At 36.2% G+C, this 22,408-nt stretch overlaps 1 protein-coding gene across 6 annotated transcripts in view; it reads left to right on the top strand.

Annotated features, from left to right (window-relative positions):
- Positions 1–22,199, top strand: part of dac (dachshund family transcription factor) — a 132,410-nt gene extending 110,211 nt beyond the window's left edge. For all 6 annotated transcript variants that reach the window (XM_076118258.1, XM_076118259.1, XM_076118257.1 and 3 more), the window contains 3 exons: positions 14,240–14,386; positions 15,084–15,296; positions 20,231–22,199. In XM_076118258.1, coding sequence (XP_075974373.1) covers positions 14,240–14,386; positions 15,084–15,296; positions 20,231–20,361 — 491 coding nt within the window. In that variant the 3' untranslated portion in view covers positions 20,362–22,199. The remainder of the gene's footprint in view (positions 1–14,239; positions 14,387–15,083; positions 15,297–20,230) is intronic.
- Positions 22,200–22,408: the final 209 nt, after the last annotated feature.

Genomic DNA, 22,408 nt, shown 5'->3' with positions numbered 1-22,408 from the left:
TATCGCGCTTCAATAGTCTAAAGGTGAAAATCTGCAAAGCCAGTGTTCTAAGAAATGTAATAAGACTTCTTACTGCCTATCAAGAAATTGACGCAATGAAAGGTGTACTTAACATAAGTCCTCTTTTCATTGGCAATGCTAATGATAAAGAGTCTTTCAGTCACATATTTCAAATCATCGTTAAAAATGTTTGGATTATAAATAAGTACAATTAACTACACTGGTAGCAAATAATTAGCAACCAAAACTATTTTTGCATTCAAGCGAGTCGAGTGCAAATGAACAAATTTAGCAAAATTTAAGCTACAATTTCCAAATTGCCCATCGGAGCGTATGAACTACTGAGGCGGAGTTGCGTGTTAGCGCCAGACCACTGGGAGTTAGAACTCTGTTCAAAACTGGCGGTCGGCGACACTGGAATGAGTCAACCGGCCACCGGGCGAAGGTAATGTGCCCACCCGTGCGCCAGCCGCTGACTACCTCTCACGAAATACTGCTCCACCGTGTAAGCGCTCCACTCCGTCAGGACATGCCACAGCGACACTCGCGGTTACAACAACAAAAATTGCGTGCATGTTTAAATTGTCTACTAAATATGATGGCTCCACAATTAGACGATAACATGACAACTACAAAAATATATAAACATATGTTTGACAGGTAGTGGAGGTTACATAGGTACGTTACGCACTTTGCAGACTTTAAAAATAAACAGAATAAATCAACTAGAGAAAATGTCAATATATTATTAATATTTTAGCTCAAAGTCTTAAAGCCAAACATCTCGTAAAGTTGCCCAAAGTGACTCTATAAATATAAATCCAAATATTAAATCAAAACAGCACTAATCGAAGAAAATTGGTCGACGAAACATCCCCTCGTAAATCCGATTCACTGCAATAACAACACCAAGTGGATTTATAATTATCGGAAGAGCGTTTAAGTCGCGTTTTAATTATAGAAACAAACAAAAACAGGAATCTCCAATGTCTTAGTGGAGCTTCAGAGTGAGTCGGGACTTTGTTTCTCAACTCTTTGTCGGGGAAATTATTTTCTTGCAGTGGGGGCGGGTGATTTAGCGAGGCAGTCATAGCAACACTGGCGTAAATCATAACGATTGTGCACTTAAGATGTAATTGACCCCTTTACTCGTAAATATAATTTAATCTTGGGAAAGAGTTTAAAAATGTAGAGCTTCAGTTTGATATGATGTGAAAATATACCACTGATAAAATTAAAACATAAAGTCACCAAATAAAATATAGTTTAGAAGGCAGTCAAATGATTGCACATAAGTTTAAAAGGAATGACCTCACCCCAGTCGCCAGTACGGCACTCGCCCCGGACATAGGAAATTCAATAATAATTGAACTTGGTGCCCGGCGGACCGCATCCGGTGTCTCGGGGAAATCGCTTATTGATCACAAATTTTACACCGTAGTCAACGTTTCAGCCTTAAAATGGTCAAGAAATCTAGTTTACGTCCCTTGTGAAGTCCAATCAACTATATTTCTGAAGATTATAAAACATGTAGTGCTCGGAAACTAAGTTATTACCAACTTATTCCACAGTTTAGTACGTGAATGAGTATCGTGAATCGCACCGAATTATCCAACTCGATACGTATTCAAAGACACGGAAAGAACGTGTTTACGTAATTATAGCGAAACGCAATTAAAATCGACACGTCTGCAAACGGAGAAGTGGTCCGATTCAGCGAACATGTATCAATGCATCGAATGCACGAATCGATTGTAACGATTGTCGATTGCGGGCTAATAAATTGTTTACATTGGCCGGTGCGCGATCATTAAGATCTTTGTTTACTGCGCGACCACACACGACTAACAGACGTCGATGAAGCCATACGCTGATTTGATTGCAGGATATCGTATTAAACTTGCTGCTAATATCATATTTACTGCTGGGACTGTTAGTGACAAAAATAGACTTCCGGTATGCTAACGTTTTATTGTTTCACTATTCAGAATAATTTGAACCGGTGTGCAATCTGAATATTCATACATTAATTAAGTAACAACATAACCAAATGGAACATCGACACTGTAATTTATTAAAAGACGGCACATACCAATAAATAGTTCGTAATAATTTTATTGAGCCTGCAAGGTTATTAAACATTAAACGAATTTATTACCGCGTAACAGTTGTTTTGACTCGATCATTGCTACAAAACATGATATATGAAATGTATGGATTATCATAAAATGTTCAAATTGAACTCATTGGATGGTTCATCAATAAAATCAATTCTGTTTCGAAGTGCTGGCCGTCGGCGCGTGAAAGATGATTCCGTTTATACTCCCGTCAACAAATACGAGGTTTATGCGCTCAGTTCCAGTTTATACAGCTACTTATTGCTTTTTATCGCGAACTCATTTGCTTGTTTATCTTCATCTACTTGTTATTGCACTCTATTACTGACTGATTGTTTATTTGAATTGCGAACATCGGAGCAATCGTAACATTTAGACACGGCTTGCAAATCAAACGAAATAGCAACATAAAAGTTTGTTTTGCTAATGTAAGACTAGTGAATTTAAATAGAAAATGGTGAATGGTTAATGATTTTATTTAACTCGATTCTTATAGATATTAATAAAATAAAAAACACATTGTCCAAACATTGTATAAATGACAAGACTGGAAAAACAAACGGTTTAACAATCTCCACTAATAGGTTGACCATCAAACTAGGCTTCCTGTATCGAGATCTTTCATCACATCACATACAGCGTCCGGCAAAATGATATAAGCGTGTAATTTAATTTTTTCGGGCACCAGACAATATTTCGACGAAAATGAATTATCTCCTGCCCTTTCGATGTAAATACTATGGGTACACGAGTGGGATAATCAAATGACGTCGACGAAATTGACTCGTGAATTTTCGTTTATTGCTGACGGGCCAATACAAAATTATAGAATTTATGAGGAATTAAAATAATGACTATAATGTGATCAATAATTCTGTCTGATTCTTGGCTTACTATAATGTGGAGGTCTTTAATAGATCGTGGTTTTGTATTGTTTATGTTGATAAGTTTTTTACTAGGTAATACTGTTTGTCACGTGGTTTAGTATAAACAAGAATCCCACTACAATTTTCCTACGATTTTATATAAAAAAATATTTTATTGTAATCGTTGTTAATGTTGTTTGTAAATTTTTATTCATCGTATAAAATACAAAGTAAAGCATATTGTACGTGTCTATCGTACTCCAGCGTATGAATAAATTGATTGTTAAAAAATTAACACTAACAACAAAATGCTTTTTGTTTAATTGGTTGATGGTATGCGAACCATTAAATGTCATATTTCATGATTGCGTCGTGATCGTACGAGTAATGTACATAAAGTACAGACTATTCACATAAAGTATTCTTGAAAAAGACCTTTATTTAACGCTGGTACGATTATTTTGAAATGCTAATAAACAGACAACGTGCTCGCGCTCTTTTCAACCACTACTCTATTTCAAATAAAAGTTTGTTTATTTGAGAAAATATACCTATTATATAAAATAATAATTTAGTTTATTGATTAAAATGCAGCATACTTGTCTTAGTTATTTATAAATTAAAATAAAAACAAATAACGTAAAATATTTTAGATATCTTTTCGAAAGCTACAACATAATCCAGATTGATAACATATCACATGACGCCTTCATTCATCATATCACTTCCCAAGTAGCTTTCTTCACTATTTCAATCTGTTCAATCACAAACATTCGCTCACACAATTTAATTTAATAAAGTGTCAAAAAGCTGCCAGTACGTGTTAGTGTTTACAAATGGACCGGACATACGTTTTCCGCCTTGGTTTCCCAACAGGGGGCGTCGGTTCGCACCCCCATGATGAATTCACCTTTTATTTTGTCCCACTTGACTCAATTGAGAGTGATTTTTGAGCGTGAATGGGCAGCCTGCGTAATTTGCCGCTGACAGGCAGAAATGTGCATTGAAAGCTATAAAAGGTTCAGACCAAACTCAATCAAAGTCGCTTTTCTGTTTTAATGTTTGTGTAAAATAAAACTGTTCCATCATGTTACGAGTGAAAGTATCCAGTTAAGGTTAAAATATGTACGTCTTCATCGTATCGCCGTGCGAATCCATTTAAGTTTCATAGACAAAGTTTACGCCGGCAATATTCCATAACAAGACTTTGCAAAATCTTAGCGGACCATTTGAGCAGTGCCCTCACGAATAGTTAGTAGACAATAAATTATTTAATAACCCCTCGGTTCCGAGTGCGGGTCGTGCATTTAATCTGGGCGTACATATGAAATCACCTCTTTAGAAACAATTAATATGCTGTGATTAAGTCAGGGAACATTTGTAAATTTGTCAGTGATATGTCGAAGTAGAAGCAATTTGTAACTAACAGAGTCCTTTGAGGTTACTTTAGCTTAACAAAGAAACTGTAGAGTAAATAATTAATATATTATGCGTTTACTTATACCTACAGAGTAACTGATTGCTTTAATTGTCATTTTGTTTACCACTACCTAATAAGAGGTCAGTACCTAAAGGGAGTGAATTTAATTTGTCTAATTCCGTAAAGGGTTTGTATTTCAAAGCTTACAGAGTGTCATCAGTAATTACTGTCCCAACTGACCGACTTCGGTGACCGGTGTCAGTTTACCGCGAAGCACTCCGTAACTCATTCCTAAGATATAGGGCTACACCTTTTAACACAACAAGTTTACTCGTAAAATATAATGTGTCTCAGATAGTACACCTATTAATAATTAATTTTGATGAGAAAAATGGATTTGAAGAAGGTCATATTGATTAATAGCTTGTTTGATGAGTTTAGTTATCTTCAAACAATTTAAGCGTGTAATTTTTTCAACTACAAAATAATTTTTCAATACGTAATGTTTTTTAAATATTTATTAACAGTTTATGAAACAAAACCAAAATAGTAAATATAATGTGTCTTTTGTACTCGTTTGTGTCTTAAACATACATACTTTTAAGCCGTTCCCAAGTAAAGTGTGCGCATATTGCACTTGTATCTGTACACAGAGCAATACGATATTAGCAACCTCTCTGATTACCTTCGGAAGGAAACTTTGTCCAGATACAATGATGAACATGAGACACTTCGGTTCTGAAAGCAAGTTGCTCACCGTTTAAAGCTCTTGCTAACTAAGCGGTAGTTTGTAGGACTTCTACGGGCATCGTTCTACTCAATACTTACATAATACCCAGAATTGAATCCATACTTTGACATCGATCGAATTTATTACAAAATTGAATTCCCCAGTAATTTTATCAAGAAAAACCAATCACGATGTTTCTTTGTTGACAGCTTTCTAAACATTTTACAAATGTCAGAAGCATTATGCAATGTCTACAATTAATGAGTCGGTAAGGTAATACGTCCACGTGAGTTCATCAGTGTAGCATCTCAGAAGTTTTAATTTTCCCCCGTACAAAATGCGAGAAGGGGTGTCCCATTTGATGTCCAGGGTCGATGAAGTTCGAACGCTTTATTACTGTGTCCGGCTTTAAGTGGGTGTAAAGTTTCAACACCCTTTGATTTACTTGCTGCGCGGGGAATAGGTGTGCGACGGATCGGACCAAATTTGTTTGAGCTTTGTCTTTTTCCATTGTAACTCGATTTTATTGCGTTGGTACTCGTTTTGTTTTTGTTGTGTATCACTCGTCTGACCGATCGCGTTGTCATTTTATTGCGTGTCTATATCTAACGTCGCATGTTTGTGTATGTTCTGCTGAATACGTTATGAGCTTAAATCACTCTAAACAGCGTTACAGGGGAATATTGGGGACAATGCTAACCGCATAATGGGCGAGGCAATTATTACACTAATACCTTAAAGGACCACTTTAATCCCCTAATCGGAAGCCAAACTAACGTGGTGCCGTCCCGCATAGAAATATCTTAAATTGGCAACACGGTCCGGCGGGCCGACCATAAAACATCTTAATGAGTACAGCCAGCAGCTGCGGACCCCTATATTGCCGTTCTCATATCCATGCAAACTACCCACCGACGACGTCTTAGCGGCCTTACTTTCCTCCTCCTTGTTTACAAGTCGACAACTAATTTGCTGCAATATGTGCATAGGACAACATTACGGGCGCTATCTCCTCCGTGCGTGGCTTGCATACATTTGCTCCTTCCTCGCCACAACAAGGTTGTTCCTCGACCTGACCCTTCACTCAACCCTCCTATATTCAAATTCGGCCCGGACCGGCCATTTGGACGCGGATTTGTTATAAGATTAAAGGAAGATTTCACTTGTGAAACAATATGGCAGCCGATTTACATATTTCGTTTCCTTATTAGTTTCGGGATATTTGTTTTGGGGCCGCCGAATTTACATCCACTGACCGATTAAATGGCCCTTAGGCGTCTTTAATGGGGGTGCCGCGTGGTCGTTGTTGGCCTTAGCAAATGTGTGCTTATGCGTAATTGAATATTTTATGGGCTGAACCAAATTTAGTGCGGAAACTTTATTGATTTCTCATACTTGTAACGCTTCTTCGCTGGAATCTGATTTGGTTCTAATAACAAAGTACATTTAACTTCGCAGACGAAAGTAAACATCCCTCTCACATTCTGTCTTTTCAGTTTGCGAGTGTGTTTATCGTTTGCATTTATCTGTTGACTGTTTTTATTCCGCGGTTGACATTTACCCTCTGTTTCAACAAGCGCGCCGTATTGCGAGCTTGTTTCTTTCATTCGCTGGACGAGTGCTCGCGTTGCATTACCTCCATTCACGTCGAGATAGCTTCACTTAGTTTCCTCTTTTTCAGTGAGGACGGGTTAATTTCTGCATCTTTATTATTCGAGTGGCCGGTGTATGGGTGTAGTGTAGTCTGTCTGGTAGCGTAGATTGTGTGGCGGAAAGCAAACTTGAATTGTTGGGTCGTGGAGGTAATGAACGCACGGGTGGGACATGCAGAGCTGCTGGAGGCGTCTGGTTCGAGCGAGAGGCACGGCGCTCGCGTGTGGGGGGGGGTCGAGGCGCGGGTGCGGCCGGGGGTGCAGCCAGCACCGGAGAGGGGGTGCAACGCGTCCTGTATGCACAGCGCCGCTTCCGCATTCGTTAATGCAAAAGCGAGCACAGACTTCAGGTGTACATTTTCAGCGCTTGTGTGCTTTATACTCGATGTTAAGGCGTGCGTCTTTGTGCAATGCTGAGCCTTAATTATTATTACATTTTATCTTCTCTACGCTTCAATACGCTCTCGACGCTCTAAGCTCGGGTAATAATATATCAATTTAATCTTTACAAGCTTCTAGTACACGGTAAAGCACGTTACACTGAGGATATTCTAAATGAGATACAGCAGATACATATGTAGGTACGCGGCGCCACTGTTTGTTCTTGTTTCTCTTGTTCCCATTCCTCTCGTTTTAATGTAAAACGAATAACCGGCGGCTTAACAATTCATTATTGCATTCGTTCATTTCAGCTTCATTAAAATCGCATTAGGATTAATTTTTCTCGTCCCCATTTTAATTCGCAGTTTGCGAAGGGGATCTCTCGCTGGACGTAGTGCAATCATCCACAGTCAATATTTGTGGTGTTTTGTCTACCTGCGCCGGTGTGTTTTACGTTATTGCTTGGAAATTGCTAGTGCCCACTTGTTATAACCAGCTACATTGTTTTATCAATCTGCTATATTTTTATAGAAAGAGGTTCCAGCAGGCAGAGAGACTGCTTTTATAAATAAACAATATTTATGGCGTACTGTAAATGGTCAACTGTTAATTAATGTATCTTTATATATTTTAAACCATACCTTTTATTTCTGATTTGTCATCAGTTGCAACTTGAACAAATATTTTACAATAACTATTTGTTCAATTGATAAATCAGTTATAAATATGAGATACGGAGCTTCAATTAATAGTTATCAACATGTACGTTGAAAATGCTTTATTTTAATACTCTTTTAAGAGACTGATGCTAGTATACTATACTTCGATCATTGGTATTGGTAATTACCAAGTTAAGATTAATAGTAATCATTGCACAATGTACACAATCCCCGGTCGGAGTAACATTACAAAACAAGATAATTACGCACATGTGCCATAATATTTTACGTCAGGTCTGGTTACTAGAACCTTTAGATATTGTAAATCGATATTTCATTTTCAAATCGATGCACTGAAGCCTCACGATACATTCGCACGCGATACTCACGACCCCTGCCAACGAATATCTACAATATTATTAATTCAGGCATATTAATAAATGGTGTCATGTTACGACCACACTGATGTCGCAGGAAGCATGGCCCGGTGAGCCATTCCAACGAAAATATATTATTCGATCCCGAACTGCATCGATTTTTTACTAAGAATCGATTACTTTTTATTTCATCTGTCCGTTCTAATTTTAACCGGCGTTTGACAAGTATTATGTTACTAATGTTGTGACCCGGTTTCCAAAATACAATATTTTATATAGAAACATAAATAAACACGCAAGGTGATCGATGTTTTTATAAGTAATAAAAGTTCGTATGGCGTATGTGACAACTCGTGCCGAAGTGTCGACTATTTTCCGGACACAATCATCGTTAAGTCGACACGACTGTTCGGTATATTTTTTATAGACAATTACTCAGCATCCACGTCAGTTTTTCTCACAAAAATATAATGACAGTAACAACTTCTAAACATAAAATAAAAAGGAATGGTACAATTATTTTTACGTTATTTAAAATCTATTTTTAGAAGGTTAACGTACTACTTTACAAATTTAATATTTTGCTACTTATCAGTTCCAAATAATTATATAAACATCCATGAAACAAAATCTGGTTTTATCCACAATAATACCATTTTTTGTGTGAATTCTTTATTTTAAAGAGCGTCCGAAATTACTGTAGTAGTGCCGGGGGCAGGCAATATCGAGAATCGAGCATTTCACGGTCGGTAAGTTCAGCCGTATCGATACGGATATAATAACCAGTGGAATGGTAACTATAAAGAGAGATTGTATTTTTTACTAACGTCGTAAGAAGTCGGAATGTCCGACCGGCCCTTTGATCGGTTTGATAAAAGTGCTTGCGATCTTCTTTTCTTCTTTTTCATAAAAATATCCTCCGTACCTTTATTGATATTTTGTAAGTTTGAAATGTACGATGGAATGCTGTGAAGTATGGGAGCAATCAATCTCGCTCGTATCTGTATGTTTATACGCATCATACATAAAGTCGGGTTCGATGCTATGTTGTAAAAATATATGTAAGTTTTTATCAGCAGAGGTCATTCCCGACTCATAACTTAGATCCCCACTTGTCTGACAAAAACAATAATCCGAGCAGTTTTGAGGAAAAATGTTTATCTATCGCGACACCCACCCCATAAATATGGCGCTTACCGAAATAAAACAGTGGAAATAGATAAAAAGCTAAACGGCTGTTAGCGAGTGTACGAGACAGCGGCGCGGACACTTTGACAAACGTCCTCCATGTCATGTTGTTATTGTAGAGTTGGCAGTTAATAATGCCCATAATAACTGTGTCGATCAAATTAAAGTAATTACAAAAAAAATCGCTTTATTGAAACAAATTAGTCAACTCGCGATTCGCCTTCATAATTTATCTAGATATTATTTGTCTGTTATTGCCAGCATAATTTAATTTTACTTAATTTATAGACTGCGATAAATAAATGTAATATATCTGAATGATAATTGAGGAATAGTGATAAATGTAGCGTTTATTTTCTTACGGAACATTCTTGGATTTAATATTTAATATGACAATCAATGATATTGGAACAACAACCACCAATGACCTTTCGAATTGCTATCATCACTTACTATACGAACGGAAATCATCTTGAAGTAACATTGCATGTGTAAGTTCTTTAAACAGTGCTGGAAGGAATGTAGGTTCTCAACTAGGCCAACCAGTGCCCCGCAGGTGGAAAATATTATATTTAGATAATATATTTATGCCTGATAATATCTCATCACCGTCTCGTTATAATCTAGTCAATTTAAAATTAAATACTCAATTTATTTTATTATTTTGATTAAACAAAATAGTATAAAATACAACATATCGTATAGATGGAAATTGTCGAAATCATTAAACATACGTTATCAGACGTCAAGGAAACACCGCGTCACGGTAATCGATGACATCAAAGCTTCGGATGAAACATACGTTCACTTGATAACGACACATCTTATCTATAAGACATTATTTCATACACATCTATCGGAAAGCCATTTGAACTGTGTCTGATTTTATTCTAGGCAATTTATTTTCAATAAAGAACTATAAAAAGACTTATCTAAATCGTTCGGTTGCGAATGGTAGGGGAGCAGCTGTCATAAAAGTCGATTCTTATTTACGTCGTATTGCACTAGCGGGAAAACTATTGACTATGTCTGATAGTGTAAAATAATCGGGGATATTTTCACACTAAAGCCATATTTTGTTTTTATTTGATATTACTGACGCGGTACATACCTACAGTAATATATTGACGATTAAAAACATTGGTAAAAGAGAAGAGTAAAAGCAGAGTAAAAGCAGCATAGAGACTGACGGCAGTGACAGTTTTTGAAACATAGTTTGATAGTTGCAGTACTGTGTTTACACAGAAATATTTCCACGGTTTACAAAAAATAAACAGGCAGTGAATTGCGTAGGGTAGGTGTATCGTAAAGCAATAAGTACATCCGCATCCGTGCGGGCCCGCAGCTTCCATTGTGTACAGAGATAAGCGCTACACGGTGCCACACCAACTTAACTTATTTACAGGACGACACTACATCGTCTACAAATAACTATCTAACAATACTACGAATCCATATGACATTATTCGATATATTGTTAAAACATTTTTTGAATACTAGATACTTTACAAATATCATCTCTACATATATTATTATAACAGTTTATCAAGTCTAGTCCTTCGTGGTCCTACTAATTAAAATATGGTAGTCAAACATGTATAACATTGTTGTTCTACCCGAAAGCTACATAAAAGCCAGGGGAATTACAAATAATAACCATATCTTATGGTCATAAATTAGCATAATAACACATTACAACAATCATTGACTCGAAAACTATAAGTACTTAACGAAACAGGTTTAAATAAATTAAAACGTTACAAAAATTATACGAATTACACATTTTTCGATTAAAATACAACGATGGCTATAGATGATAAACAACTAAACAACGAAATAACAGAGGAACCCATTTAAATTTGTACTCGAGCACCGACTCATTTACATGTTATTCGGGCAACAAACCCTAGGGGACCGTATCAGCCATTTATGAGTTAAAAAGTATTAAAGAAAGAAAACTCGATAGATATAAAAAGATACGTATAATAACAAGAGAAAGAAGCCGCGTGCAAGGAAACTGCTCGCGGCGAATAAGCCTCGCGGAAAGCGGCATTGTTCCGCGACTTTTTAAAACGGAACAAAATGAACGGAGGGGAAGGAAATCGGATGAAAATATGAAAAGAATACACGTTATATACGTAAAAGTGAAACGAAACGTCGGAGATCGGGTCTCAGCCGCGGCGGTCCGCAAATATAATTTGCATAGTCAAGTAGCCCAACTTTTGTCTGCAGCGGATGTTCGCAACCATATTCGTTCGTTGCTTTTTAACCACACTCTCGTTCTGTAGCGGGCCACGCTTTTTATTGCATTTTTTCCCCTTTGAACGGATTCCTTCAATATTTTGGTGGTTCGTTTTTATTCATACGCTCGGTCATCGAATTGTTTCGCTTCATATCACAGCTTTGTTGCGTTCTCTTAATCCTTGTCTTAAAATGCCGTATTTAAACGAACGATTTCCACTTCATAGTGAAATAAACGTTAGCTTTATGAATGTGTTAAATGCTTTTTACATTTATTAACCCTAAATAACTCGTCTTGCTCTTCTTAAATTAGATTTGAATAAAGGAACTGGTAGATTAACATATGATAATAATAATATCATCGGTTGCTACGTATAATATTTGAGATTGGTACTATCGTCGAGTATAAAGGCGGCAACAAAAGATTAAAACTTTTTGTTCATCCAACATCAAATGAAATAATCGATCGAGGAATTATTACGATTCATCGTAGTGAACTGGCGAGAGGAAGCAATAGGCCGGATTATGGAGCACAAAGCGGCGCCGACGAGCTATAGACAAATATTGACTTGTAGAAACAATGAACGTAGACCGAGCTGCCGCCATGCCGATGGATTATGCGTAGGAAGAAATTGATTGACGTTTTAGTTTCGGTTGCTCTACTCGGCGATTAAGATTTGAAAAACCGTAGAGCTATTTAAATATAGAGGCGATAAAGTGAGGAAAACACTTCACTCAGCTAATTAATAAAATATTTACGCGTTACTAGACAGGAAAAGTGAGATGAAAAGGTCCTAAAATAAGCTTCAGCGGAGTGCAAACCTGTTTTTCAGAGGTGTTAAAGAGAATCGATACTCGGACTCGATGGTCCGACGAATTTTCCACTGAACGGATCTTTGGACGCAGACCTTTGTATTGACGAGAAATTAACGAAAAAGGACCTTTCCATCCTAATTTTGTTAACAAAGTAATTATGTACGGTCGTGTAAATAATATACATTTTGACATCACAGCTAACGGTGCGAACCTTAATAAAATTAGCAAACAAACATCAGTGGAGGTTGAACATACAAAAAATGTTTTGAGGAGAGTCAATATAAATAAGATAATAATTTTGTATATAATTCTGTTGCAAAAAATATGAATGCGAATAAAAAGTTGACTTTCCAATCCGTACGTTATTAGTGGCTGGTGTCGAAGGTCGTACGATGACAAATGATGCGTAGGAGTCGATCGCTAGTGAACCTCGCCCGTTTCATTAGCAACAACATTAATTACTAGCAAATCTTTAATGAGAAAACGAGCTTTCATTTTATTTTCATTCTGTTTCTCTAAGAGTTGTTAACTTTGTATTTGCTTTATTGGATCCTCAATTTTCTAGATAATTGCACACGACTTGAAAACTGCAATTTATTGGCGTGTTGTTTATTTATTAAAATTATTCATATATTTATCGGTGTAATAACATTGTACAGAAATCCTAAATATTTGCTTTATTTAATCCAACCCTACCGTATTTAAATGTCCGCCGTATTCAAATGAAGGACACTAAACTCTCGCTGAACACTTCGACATTGCTCCGACAAGAAGGCGTGTCTTATTTTTATTAGTTTATTATTCATACTGTTCCCATAAAACGGAGTTATCCTCATCTTGGTCGCGGTCTGACTACATCAAAACTCTATCTTTTTCCATCTCCGTACGGATACTGTCTTACTTCTCGGTACATATAACCACAGGTAGACTATTACATTTTTTGTTACAAGAACTAATGAAAAATTAAATATTTAATGCATATCTATCACAGATTAAAACCAAATTTAATAATTTACTTTTTTATTATTTTAACGTAACATAAATTAATATCAGAATCTATTCGTATTACTTTTTGAAATTGTATGTGGTTTTATTTCAACGAGTCATAGTAACAAACACAAAATTACAAGCAGTCATGAATAAAATATGTATGAATTTTGATCTGATAAAATTAAGAAATATTTTCGCGAAGTTTCATCGTTTGGTCCCGGGCCCGCGCCGCCCCACGGCCCTCTCCGAGGCCCTGCCTCCAGCGTCTATCAACACGTGCACCGACTCAATCATTCGTCAATCGAACTTTGGAGCGAAGAAGACGTAAATATCACGATTCCACAAGTATGAAAGAGAAATCTTATCGATGCGTAGCCGATCGCGCGATTATTGACGAAGAAATGCCCAAACGTAAGGTGGTTACTGCAGGTGAATTAAGGAATTCGCTGAGATTTCTGATAAAGACACGGTTAATGACGTAAGAGTGAAAGAGATAGATACAATACCACTTTCAGGTTTATTTACGTGTAGTTATGTAGATGCAGGTGAAGAGAAATATGGCGCACGACGTATACGCAAAACCGTTTATTTAGTCGCAGTTTTGTTTTGCTCCGCGTGCGGCATCCCAAGTAATTGTTGTTTCGATACGGTACAACTGGCTTGGATATTACAATCTTACATTAATATTAATGTACATTTTTATTCAAATAAATGTTCCCATGCAACACTGGTAAAATCAATGAAAACATTGTTGATGTAAGTTTTTGTGTGTAAATCTAACATAGTGATTTCTTTTCGGCAGTGATGTATCAAAAACGACTTAAGAAGGAGAGAAAACAGCGGCAGATGATTCAAGAGCAGCTCGAAATGGAACTTAAGAGACGACAAAAGGTAGAAGAAGCTCTAAAACAATCTGGAGCACCCTCCGAGATACTCAGAATTGTAACAGGTGAGTACGAAAATAGTTTGTAACGATTAAAATTACTCGGAAATTGATAATACCATAATAATATGTTACATTGTTTTCCTAATATAAACCAGTGATGTACGTCCTACCTACTTTAAACATCTCCAAACATGTCAAATTGTCAATACCGTCTCTATCAACAAGTTCCAACATGTGTTAGTGCCCCTGACATGTTAACTTGCCGTCTGTCAAACTATCTGTGTATTAGCGCAAATTTCACCTGATAGCACACTTATATCCAGTAGCATAGTTACAGAAGATTGAGCTCTATGGAATCCTATTAAGATTGATTGTTGATTAGTGACAGCAGTGATTTGTGACGCAATGGTGTTGGATGCGTGTGGAGTGCGTGACGTAAGAAGGGTGGGCGAACACTGGTGATGGCTTGTACTAATCTCCGTGTCAGGAAATCGTTTCGCAGACCATTTGAAACGGGGGTTTTGTACTAACACGCATTCGAGTTGATTTTCTTGCATAATCGCTGTTTGCCGCACATATTGGTTATACAGTTGATTTATTTACTAGAACTTTACATTTAATGAAATCTCACGATAAACCACACGTATTATTTAATGGTGGCATTGAGTAGTTACATGGGCACCTGATAATTAAAAAATCCAGTTCGTTTTTAGTTTAGAATTATCTTAATGTAGTTTCTAATTATAATCTTTTTTTATAGAAAATCTGACACCATCAAACCAAGAGACTCCTCGTTCTGAACGTGAGAACGGTTCAGAGAGGGAGAGCAAGCCTCCGAGCGCAGAGCCTCCGGCAGCCTCGCCGCCCTTCCAGAGGGACCCTCCGCGCACGCCGGACAAGCCTCAGTGGAACTATCCCCCGCCACCTGTCGACATCATGAGCGGAGGAGCTGCCTTCTGGCAGAATTACTCTGGTGAGCTTCATCTTCATTTCAAGTCAAAAAACAAATTTAAAAACCATTTCAAGTCAAGTTTCAGCCCGGAGAAAGTAAATGTAAACTATGCAAATAAACTAGAATTTACGTCTAATTATTTCATTCTTTCCAAATCGTAATAAGAATACACAATACAACATTACGGCACTGTTGAGTAAGACATTTTTCCTATTGGAATTCTTTGCTTCACATCCACCCACATGATCAGGAAATTATAATTTAAACGAAATGTTAATAAGTCGACGTTATTGAATTCTTCGTTCAGAGCTGATACATTAGAACATCCATATGGGTTTCGAATGAAAAGGGTCCATTGTAGATGAAAAAATTTCAACGAAATGAAATGTTATACTCATCATATTGCATAGCTTCGTATCGGGAATGTCAAGTATTTAAAAGCACAACGATATACGCTCTCTCGGTTTGTATTGTGATTTTTGGGGGCGGGTTTTATGAACGTGTTCTGTTATACCACTTTTATATTAAACTCGTAAATGTCATTCGGTTTGTCCGATTTTGGTTTAAATATCAACTGTGAATTGTATTGTGTTTTTTTTTATGTTACTATATTTGCTATAATAGTTACACGTTAATAATTTTTCAACATATGTAATACTGTAATTATCAAAAAATCCTCTCGTATTCTAAATTCAATAAATCGAGAAAAAACATAGTTATTTAGGGTTATTGTATATTCGTGCCAGAGTTAATTCGTCAAGAAAAATATGAACCACTCATCCAAAAACAATGTAAACAAAAATACCGACCCCATATGAATAACTAAAAAAACTGCAACGTACTCAACTTTGATGGAACAAGAAATAAAAATCTGGTGCTCGTATCGGTGAATCAAACCATGGTTTTTTTCATTTATATCCGCTTTGTGGAAAGCCCAGAAATTTCATTAAAAATGCACCGGCACACTGCAGCATACCTAAAGTAGTGCGGCCACGGTGCACCCTTGCTGGCAAGTTGACGGATAAAAAATATGCTTTCATGTTCAATAACATCGCCAATCTTGTTACCTTCTACGTGTGAATATTTGTTACTGGAGTACCTACGCGTTCAATATTAAAATTAATATTTTATATGTTATTTTCAAATGAATTTTAAGTTATTTTTAGGTTAATGCTTGTCTTTTATTAAATATCTTTATTGGGAAGGCAAAGGAAACAAAATTAACAAATTCTCACCTACAACTTATTTTCATTTCACGATAAAATCCCCTACGATTTGAATTAACTCGAGGGGTGAGTGGGTGTTTAGTATTCGCGAAACATTGATACGGATTTAACCATTTCCCTTGTTCCGACGAGTGCCTTTTGCCGACAGACTGTTCAAGTAGAAATTGCAACTAATTTAAGTGTTACGTTACCCCAAGTGTCTTGACGCACGCGAGCACGCAATACCAATTGTTTGAATTGGAAATGTTTTAAAATATTCGAATTTGCATGAACGGTTCTATCAACCGCGTATCTAGTAGAATTTAACATTTATGTGTTCAGAATTTAAAACTTACGATTCACATAACTCTTTTAAATTCATAATAGAAAGGTTAAAATAATTGTAAATACAACTTTTTCAACTCTACGATGTTTGCATTAACTTTTCTCTAAAGTATATATTACAAAGGAGGTAAAAAGCTATAAAGCTAAAACAGAAAAATACAAGAGGGCTGTAAATATAAAAAGGTTGGTAACAGAAAAACAAAAATTAAAACTTGGAGCCTTTCATCAACTTTCCTCAGTGCCTTCGGTAAAAGAAAAAAAACATATTTTATTATTCGTAAATTAGAAAACTTTTTCTACGTGATTTTTGCAAAAACGGGATGAGTCAAAAGTGTTACGAGCAATTACTGTGTAAAAGTATCAAAGAAAATATGAAAACGTATAAAAGTGACAACGATTCTGAGGTAGGCACGTGTGCAGGTATAATCAATCAAGATTATGTTTCCATTATAGACATCATTATATTGATTGATACAAAGCTATAGAGAACGCTCATAAATTCCCATTAGATACACACACATTCAATGCTAATTTATTGAGTAAAAACAATTTTATTGATTACGTATAATGGCCACGTAAGAACGTAAGATGAGTATATTTTTAATAATACAATGTTTATGCCGTTGTGCGGGCTGCGCTTGTAAAACGGATAAACCAACCGATGTTACATAAGTAATATAAAGTTGAAAAATTAATAAAGAGGAAACTTCTCCATGCTACTTTTTAGGTGAGCTTGTAAAATGAATGGAAATAAAATTGTACCGCACAGGTGCGCTCGAAACCTTTGACGATATTAACTTTTTTCTTTATTCTTAGTAATCACCCGCATCATTGTGTTCGACGTTTTATATAGATCGAGTTGTTGTAATTTTTATCATAACATTTACCGAGCGTGCCGCCGCCCGCTACTGGCCACTGCTCATAATGCTACACCGACAATGATAGAGATTTAAACCGAACTGAATCCGAGTCACGATGGAATTGATTCTGTGGACAAAAAAACTCAAAAGAATGTCTTTAATAGAAAATCAATCCAATCAGTATAATTCGTCACGCACCAATAGAGTCAGCAACAGTAGCACTTCATCCCGGCTCCGTCCATTCGTTCGCGTCGCATTATAACCAGTTGATGTTCGTCGTTGTTCAGGTATAGTTCCCTTCACAGTCATCCGTTTTAACCGACCGGGCCCTTTGTTCACAACCTTCTCAAATTTCCGTCGAAGAATTAATCAACTCACTTTTTTCTCTGTATTTTTACAGCAGTAATTAATTTCGCTTTAACGACGAAGCGGGGTGTCGATTGCGTTAAAAATTGTTAAAAATAATGAGCACGTACTTTCTATTATTTGTACAAAGATATTGAATGACAAAAATCTTAATTTTAATTATAATATAAATAATTATGACGGACCGATAACCGTAAAAACTTTGACTTTATGTTTGTTATAAACAATATTGCATTCTAAAATAGAATAATACTTTTTTGTTACTGATCAAAATACAACATGTGTTTAAATGCCAGTGAGAGTTCGCATGTACATATTTTATATAAATTGCGTTATTTATATAAATTTCTATTAACCTTTTTTTACAAATATGTTAACAACGCCTTATTGGTATTATTCGATGCAAATACTCGCATAACAATGAAGTGGAGCAGTATGTGTAGAGGTTAAAGAATTAAACTTGTAAATAATTTAATGAATCTGCTCTACATAGATTGTACTACTTGACGACTTGACGTCCAATAGTTGTAACAAAAAACAATTTATTTCACTATAGATCACTGCCTACCTTTTTATTTCTATTATTTCTCAAATAGATCGGTTCACGTCCACCTTGTGAAGTCCCTTTTTGTCATTCCTTGACCATTCGATCAAAACGAACGAACGAAATAAGAAGTGTTTCTTTCACAAGTTTTTGTGTGTTTATAACAACACTCCGTGAAAGTTAATGTCATTGTTGATTGGTGCCACTAAAACATTTTGTATTTCACAACTGCCAGCTGTTTAACAATTTAACGTCGCTTCGCTTATAATTCAAACATTTTAGATAGGAGAAAGAAAAACAAACATTAAAGGATAACTTTTATTAAGCTAAGCGCTCAACCATTACAGTTGTTTCAAAGAACAAATAGATTATAGCTCTCAAAGGAACCGGCAATTCTGTTTTAGAAGCGGCAAATGCAAAAATATTACGTATTCAAACAGACCTAATGGGACATTTAGGGGTGGCAGCGAAGTGAAACGGCAAAGGCCGAAGCTTTTAAGTGTATAATATTTAATTGTGACGCCCTAGGCGTATAATCTCGCCCGAGATAATAGGTTTCTGTTTCGAGGCAACCCTCGATGGTGACACTTGTGAGTGTGATGCCCTCCGGCTAGACAACACTGAAACAAATCGGATCATAATTGAGTTTTTTTAACTGCCGACTGCTTTTAAATCAAATAGTTTCTTTGATTCCAATTTCACACGCCTACATGAACAATTTGAATATAAATTATTTTCGTACAGTTTAAACGTTTTTGGAAGATAAAAAAATGGTGTAGGTTATAAATTCGGGACTCGCAGCATAAATTGTAAACGAATGTCGGGAAGAGAAATTGAATTCTCCGTTGAGAAAATGCTCCATCAAAGTAAGCAAAAAACGCGATTCCGTTTATATCTTTTATATCTCGTAAATTGCAGGAGGCGGCAAGCGTTGCATGAAATTGAATAAGCATATTTCGCAAAACGTCGACGTTTTCGGAGACAATTGCCTTACCTCACCTACTCTTTGCCTCTTTACGAACTTTGTCAATTTTCGCGGAATCTTATTAGAGAATGTCCTGTGCTTGAGACGTATCTCATTTTTTAAACCTTAATTTGTTGCGATCTTTTTTCGCAAGATTGCGCAATTGTTATTTTATTAGTTCAATTGTATTCCTAAATTGAAAGAATCATTGAAAGTCACAACATTGTCATGCATGTATATCATCATAGCTTAAGAAAGAAATAATTACAGGCAGGCTTTACATTAATTTTCCTTTAATAATAGCATCGTAATATTTGCAACGAATATTACCGTCAATGGTACTGTGTCGCCCGAATAACCCTCGTACGAGCAATTTAATAACACTCGCTCAACGTGAGTGCTACGTTTTTAACAAAGGCAATATCGAAAATTAAATTAGAATGTACCATACAGATGTGAAGTCCGTTTGATGTGAGTCGGCTTTCCCCGAAACACTAATGACATTTTACGGAGCGATACACGAGTTACTACGAACATACTCGTCTACACGAAATTCTGTTAACTAACAATCGTTTCCCTCCCCTGAAACAGAATTCGTAATCAGAGAGAAGCTCTTACGACGTAATGTTTTCAAATCAGTTTGATTGAATGTTTGTTTGTTTGGCCAACAGAATCCCTGGCGCAAGAGTTGGAGATGGAGCGCAAGTCCCGCCAGCAGGCCATGGAGCGCGACGTGAAGAGCCCTCTGTCGGACCGCGCCGGCTACTACAAGAACTCGGTGTTGTTTAGTTCGGCCACTTAGCTGACAAACACCGGGGCCATCGACTTCCCCGACAATCAAGAGTACGAGAAAGAAATCGACGAATCGAGAAAACCAATGATTAGTGTCAAACCCGAGTTTAGGGAGAAATAAAATCCAAAGATTCGAGATTGGTGAATGAACTTATCAGTGGTGTCGAAGTTCCGGTCGGTAACTGAACTTTCAATAGGAACTTAAAGATAAATACTTCCTTATAACTTAGAAACCATCGAACTGTTCATCTGATTGTTTATTCAACTGAAGTTTTTGGCATAAACGATCTCAATGAAGTTGTGCTTCGCGCTATTGAGATTACTCTGTAAATATTGTTATTGATTTCGAAGTAAGATTGTAGATTTCGTGGTGTTAAGACGAAGTCTAATGAACTCTTCTTCCATAGAAAAATTTGTAAATATCCCTTTATAATTATTATTAGCGTTAAGTCAGTACGGTTTTATCGACGATCCGAGTTATTTATTCGTCAATATTTTAATCTTTTATGAAGAGTACCTTTAACTTATCGTTAAATGCCATATTTATATATTAAGTATCCATCGTTATTTGCCTTTGTAAATCTGGTTTACTTTGACGTAACTGTACCTACCTACACACTCGTACATATCAAGCTTGAACTCTTATTTAAACTTTCAGTGACTTTTGGAGAGTTTTTTTCTAAAAAGTTATTACTAGTCTGAAATTGTGTAAACGATAAGTGTTTAAGTTCCTATGTTTTATTGTTTGTCAACCCGCCAGAGAGTCGTCAGTAAAACTGCTAATGAGTAGGTACACGTTTCTTTCACCTGTCAAGTTACTTTCACGTTCAATAGCAAATTATTGTGATCTTCACTATCGTGTAATTTATTCAATTTTAGTGCAATGATTAGAGTTAACTGATACTAGTGTATTTCATAAATCATAAAAGTGTACGATAGATACGTTAAGTTAGTGGTTTTAAAAGGATACATTTTTACAATTCAAATTTATTGACTGAATACAGAAGAGACAGTTTTTGCGTACAATATAACCTAAGTGTTTTCTTTAAACTTCATAAACTAGACATTGTATAAATAATTATAATCGCTGTATCTCATATCCATAACGCAGAGTCGGTGTATATGGGTAGTTATCCTAACAATAAGTTCGGTAGTTTAACATTATACATAAAGTATAAAATGATAGTGTTATTTATATTGATGCTTAGTTTACGAGACTTTGGATGTCTTAAATAGCTTAAAGTAAGGTTTTAGAGATTGTGTTCGGCGTAATATTGGCGCTTGGCTATTGGGCAGCGAACGACACTAGTGCCACCTACTGTTCGTGGGTGGAACTGTGTGTTGAGATGTTTATTCCAATCGCCTTCGGGAATAGTGAGAGCACAGAACGAGTGATTCGTGAATAGTCAAGCGCCGATTCAAACGATCGCTTGATACAATTAATACATGTTATCTGTAACGGATAATGCGACGTAATGATTAAAACTTAGTTGTTACTATAAATGTTTAGCTGAACATGTGTGACTGTGTAAAGAGCGTGAATGTGGTACTTTTGTATCAGTTATTATCATTTCATTACAATAGAATGACAGTATTGATGTGGAAGATGTTATGAACGCGCCCGGGCCGGGCTCGAACCCAGTATTGTCGTTAGAAATAGTTCGTTTCTTTGTCAATTAGATGTTGAGGCTTCTCAATGTACCTATTGTATTTCGGTAACAGTATGTAATTCTGGAAGCAAGTGTAACTATTTATTATTTCTATTATAATTATTATTAATTTACTTAAAATTGTGTGTGTGCCTTGTATCGTAGATGAAAATATCAAGATTAAAAGGGAAAATTATCATTATGTGTTTTGTTTCATATTATCCCCATTACCCTACCTCACCCTACCTATAGTCATTACAAACTAAATGTTTACGAAATGATTACATTAAAATTGATAAACAAACTCATACAATATCCGAGTAATTCAAGCAGGAACAAGAACGAAGCAAATTTCCAAAAAAATAATTGGACGTCCAAAGAAATTATTCAGTTATTCACGAAAATGCA

The sequence above is a fragment of the Anticarsia gemmatalis genome, chromosome 9 (genome assembly GCF_050436995.1).
Source record: "Anticarsia gemmatalis isolate Benzon Research Colony breed Stoneville strain chromosome 9, ilAntGemm2 primary, whole genome shotgun sequence".
Taxonomy (NCBI): Eukaryota; Metazoa; Arthropoda; class Insecta; order Lepidoptera; family Erebidae; genus Anticarsia; species Anticarsia gemmatalis.
The sequence above is the reverse complement of the archived record's forward strand: the minus strand, read 5'-3'. Positions and strand labels throughout refer to the sequence as shown.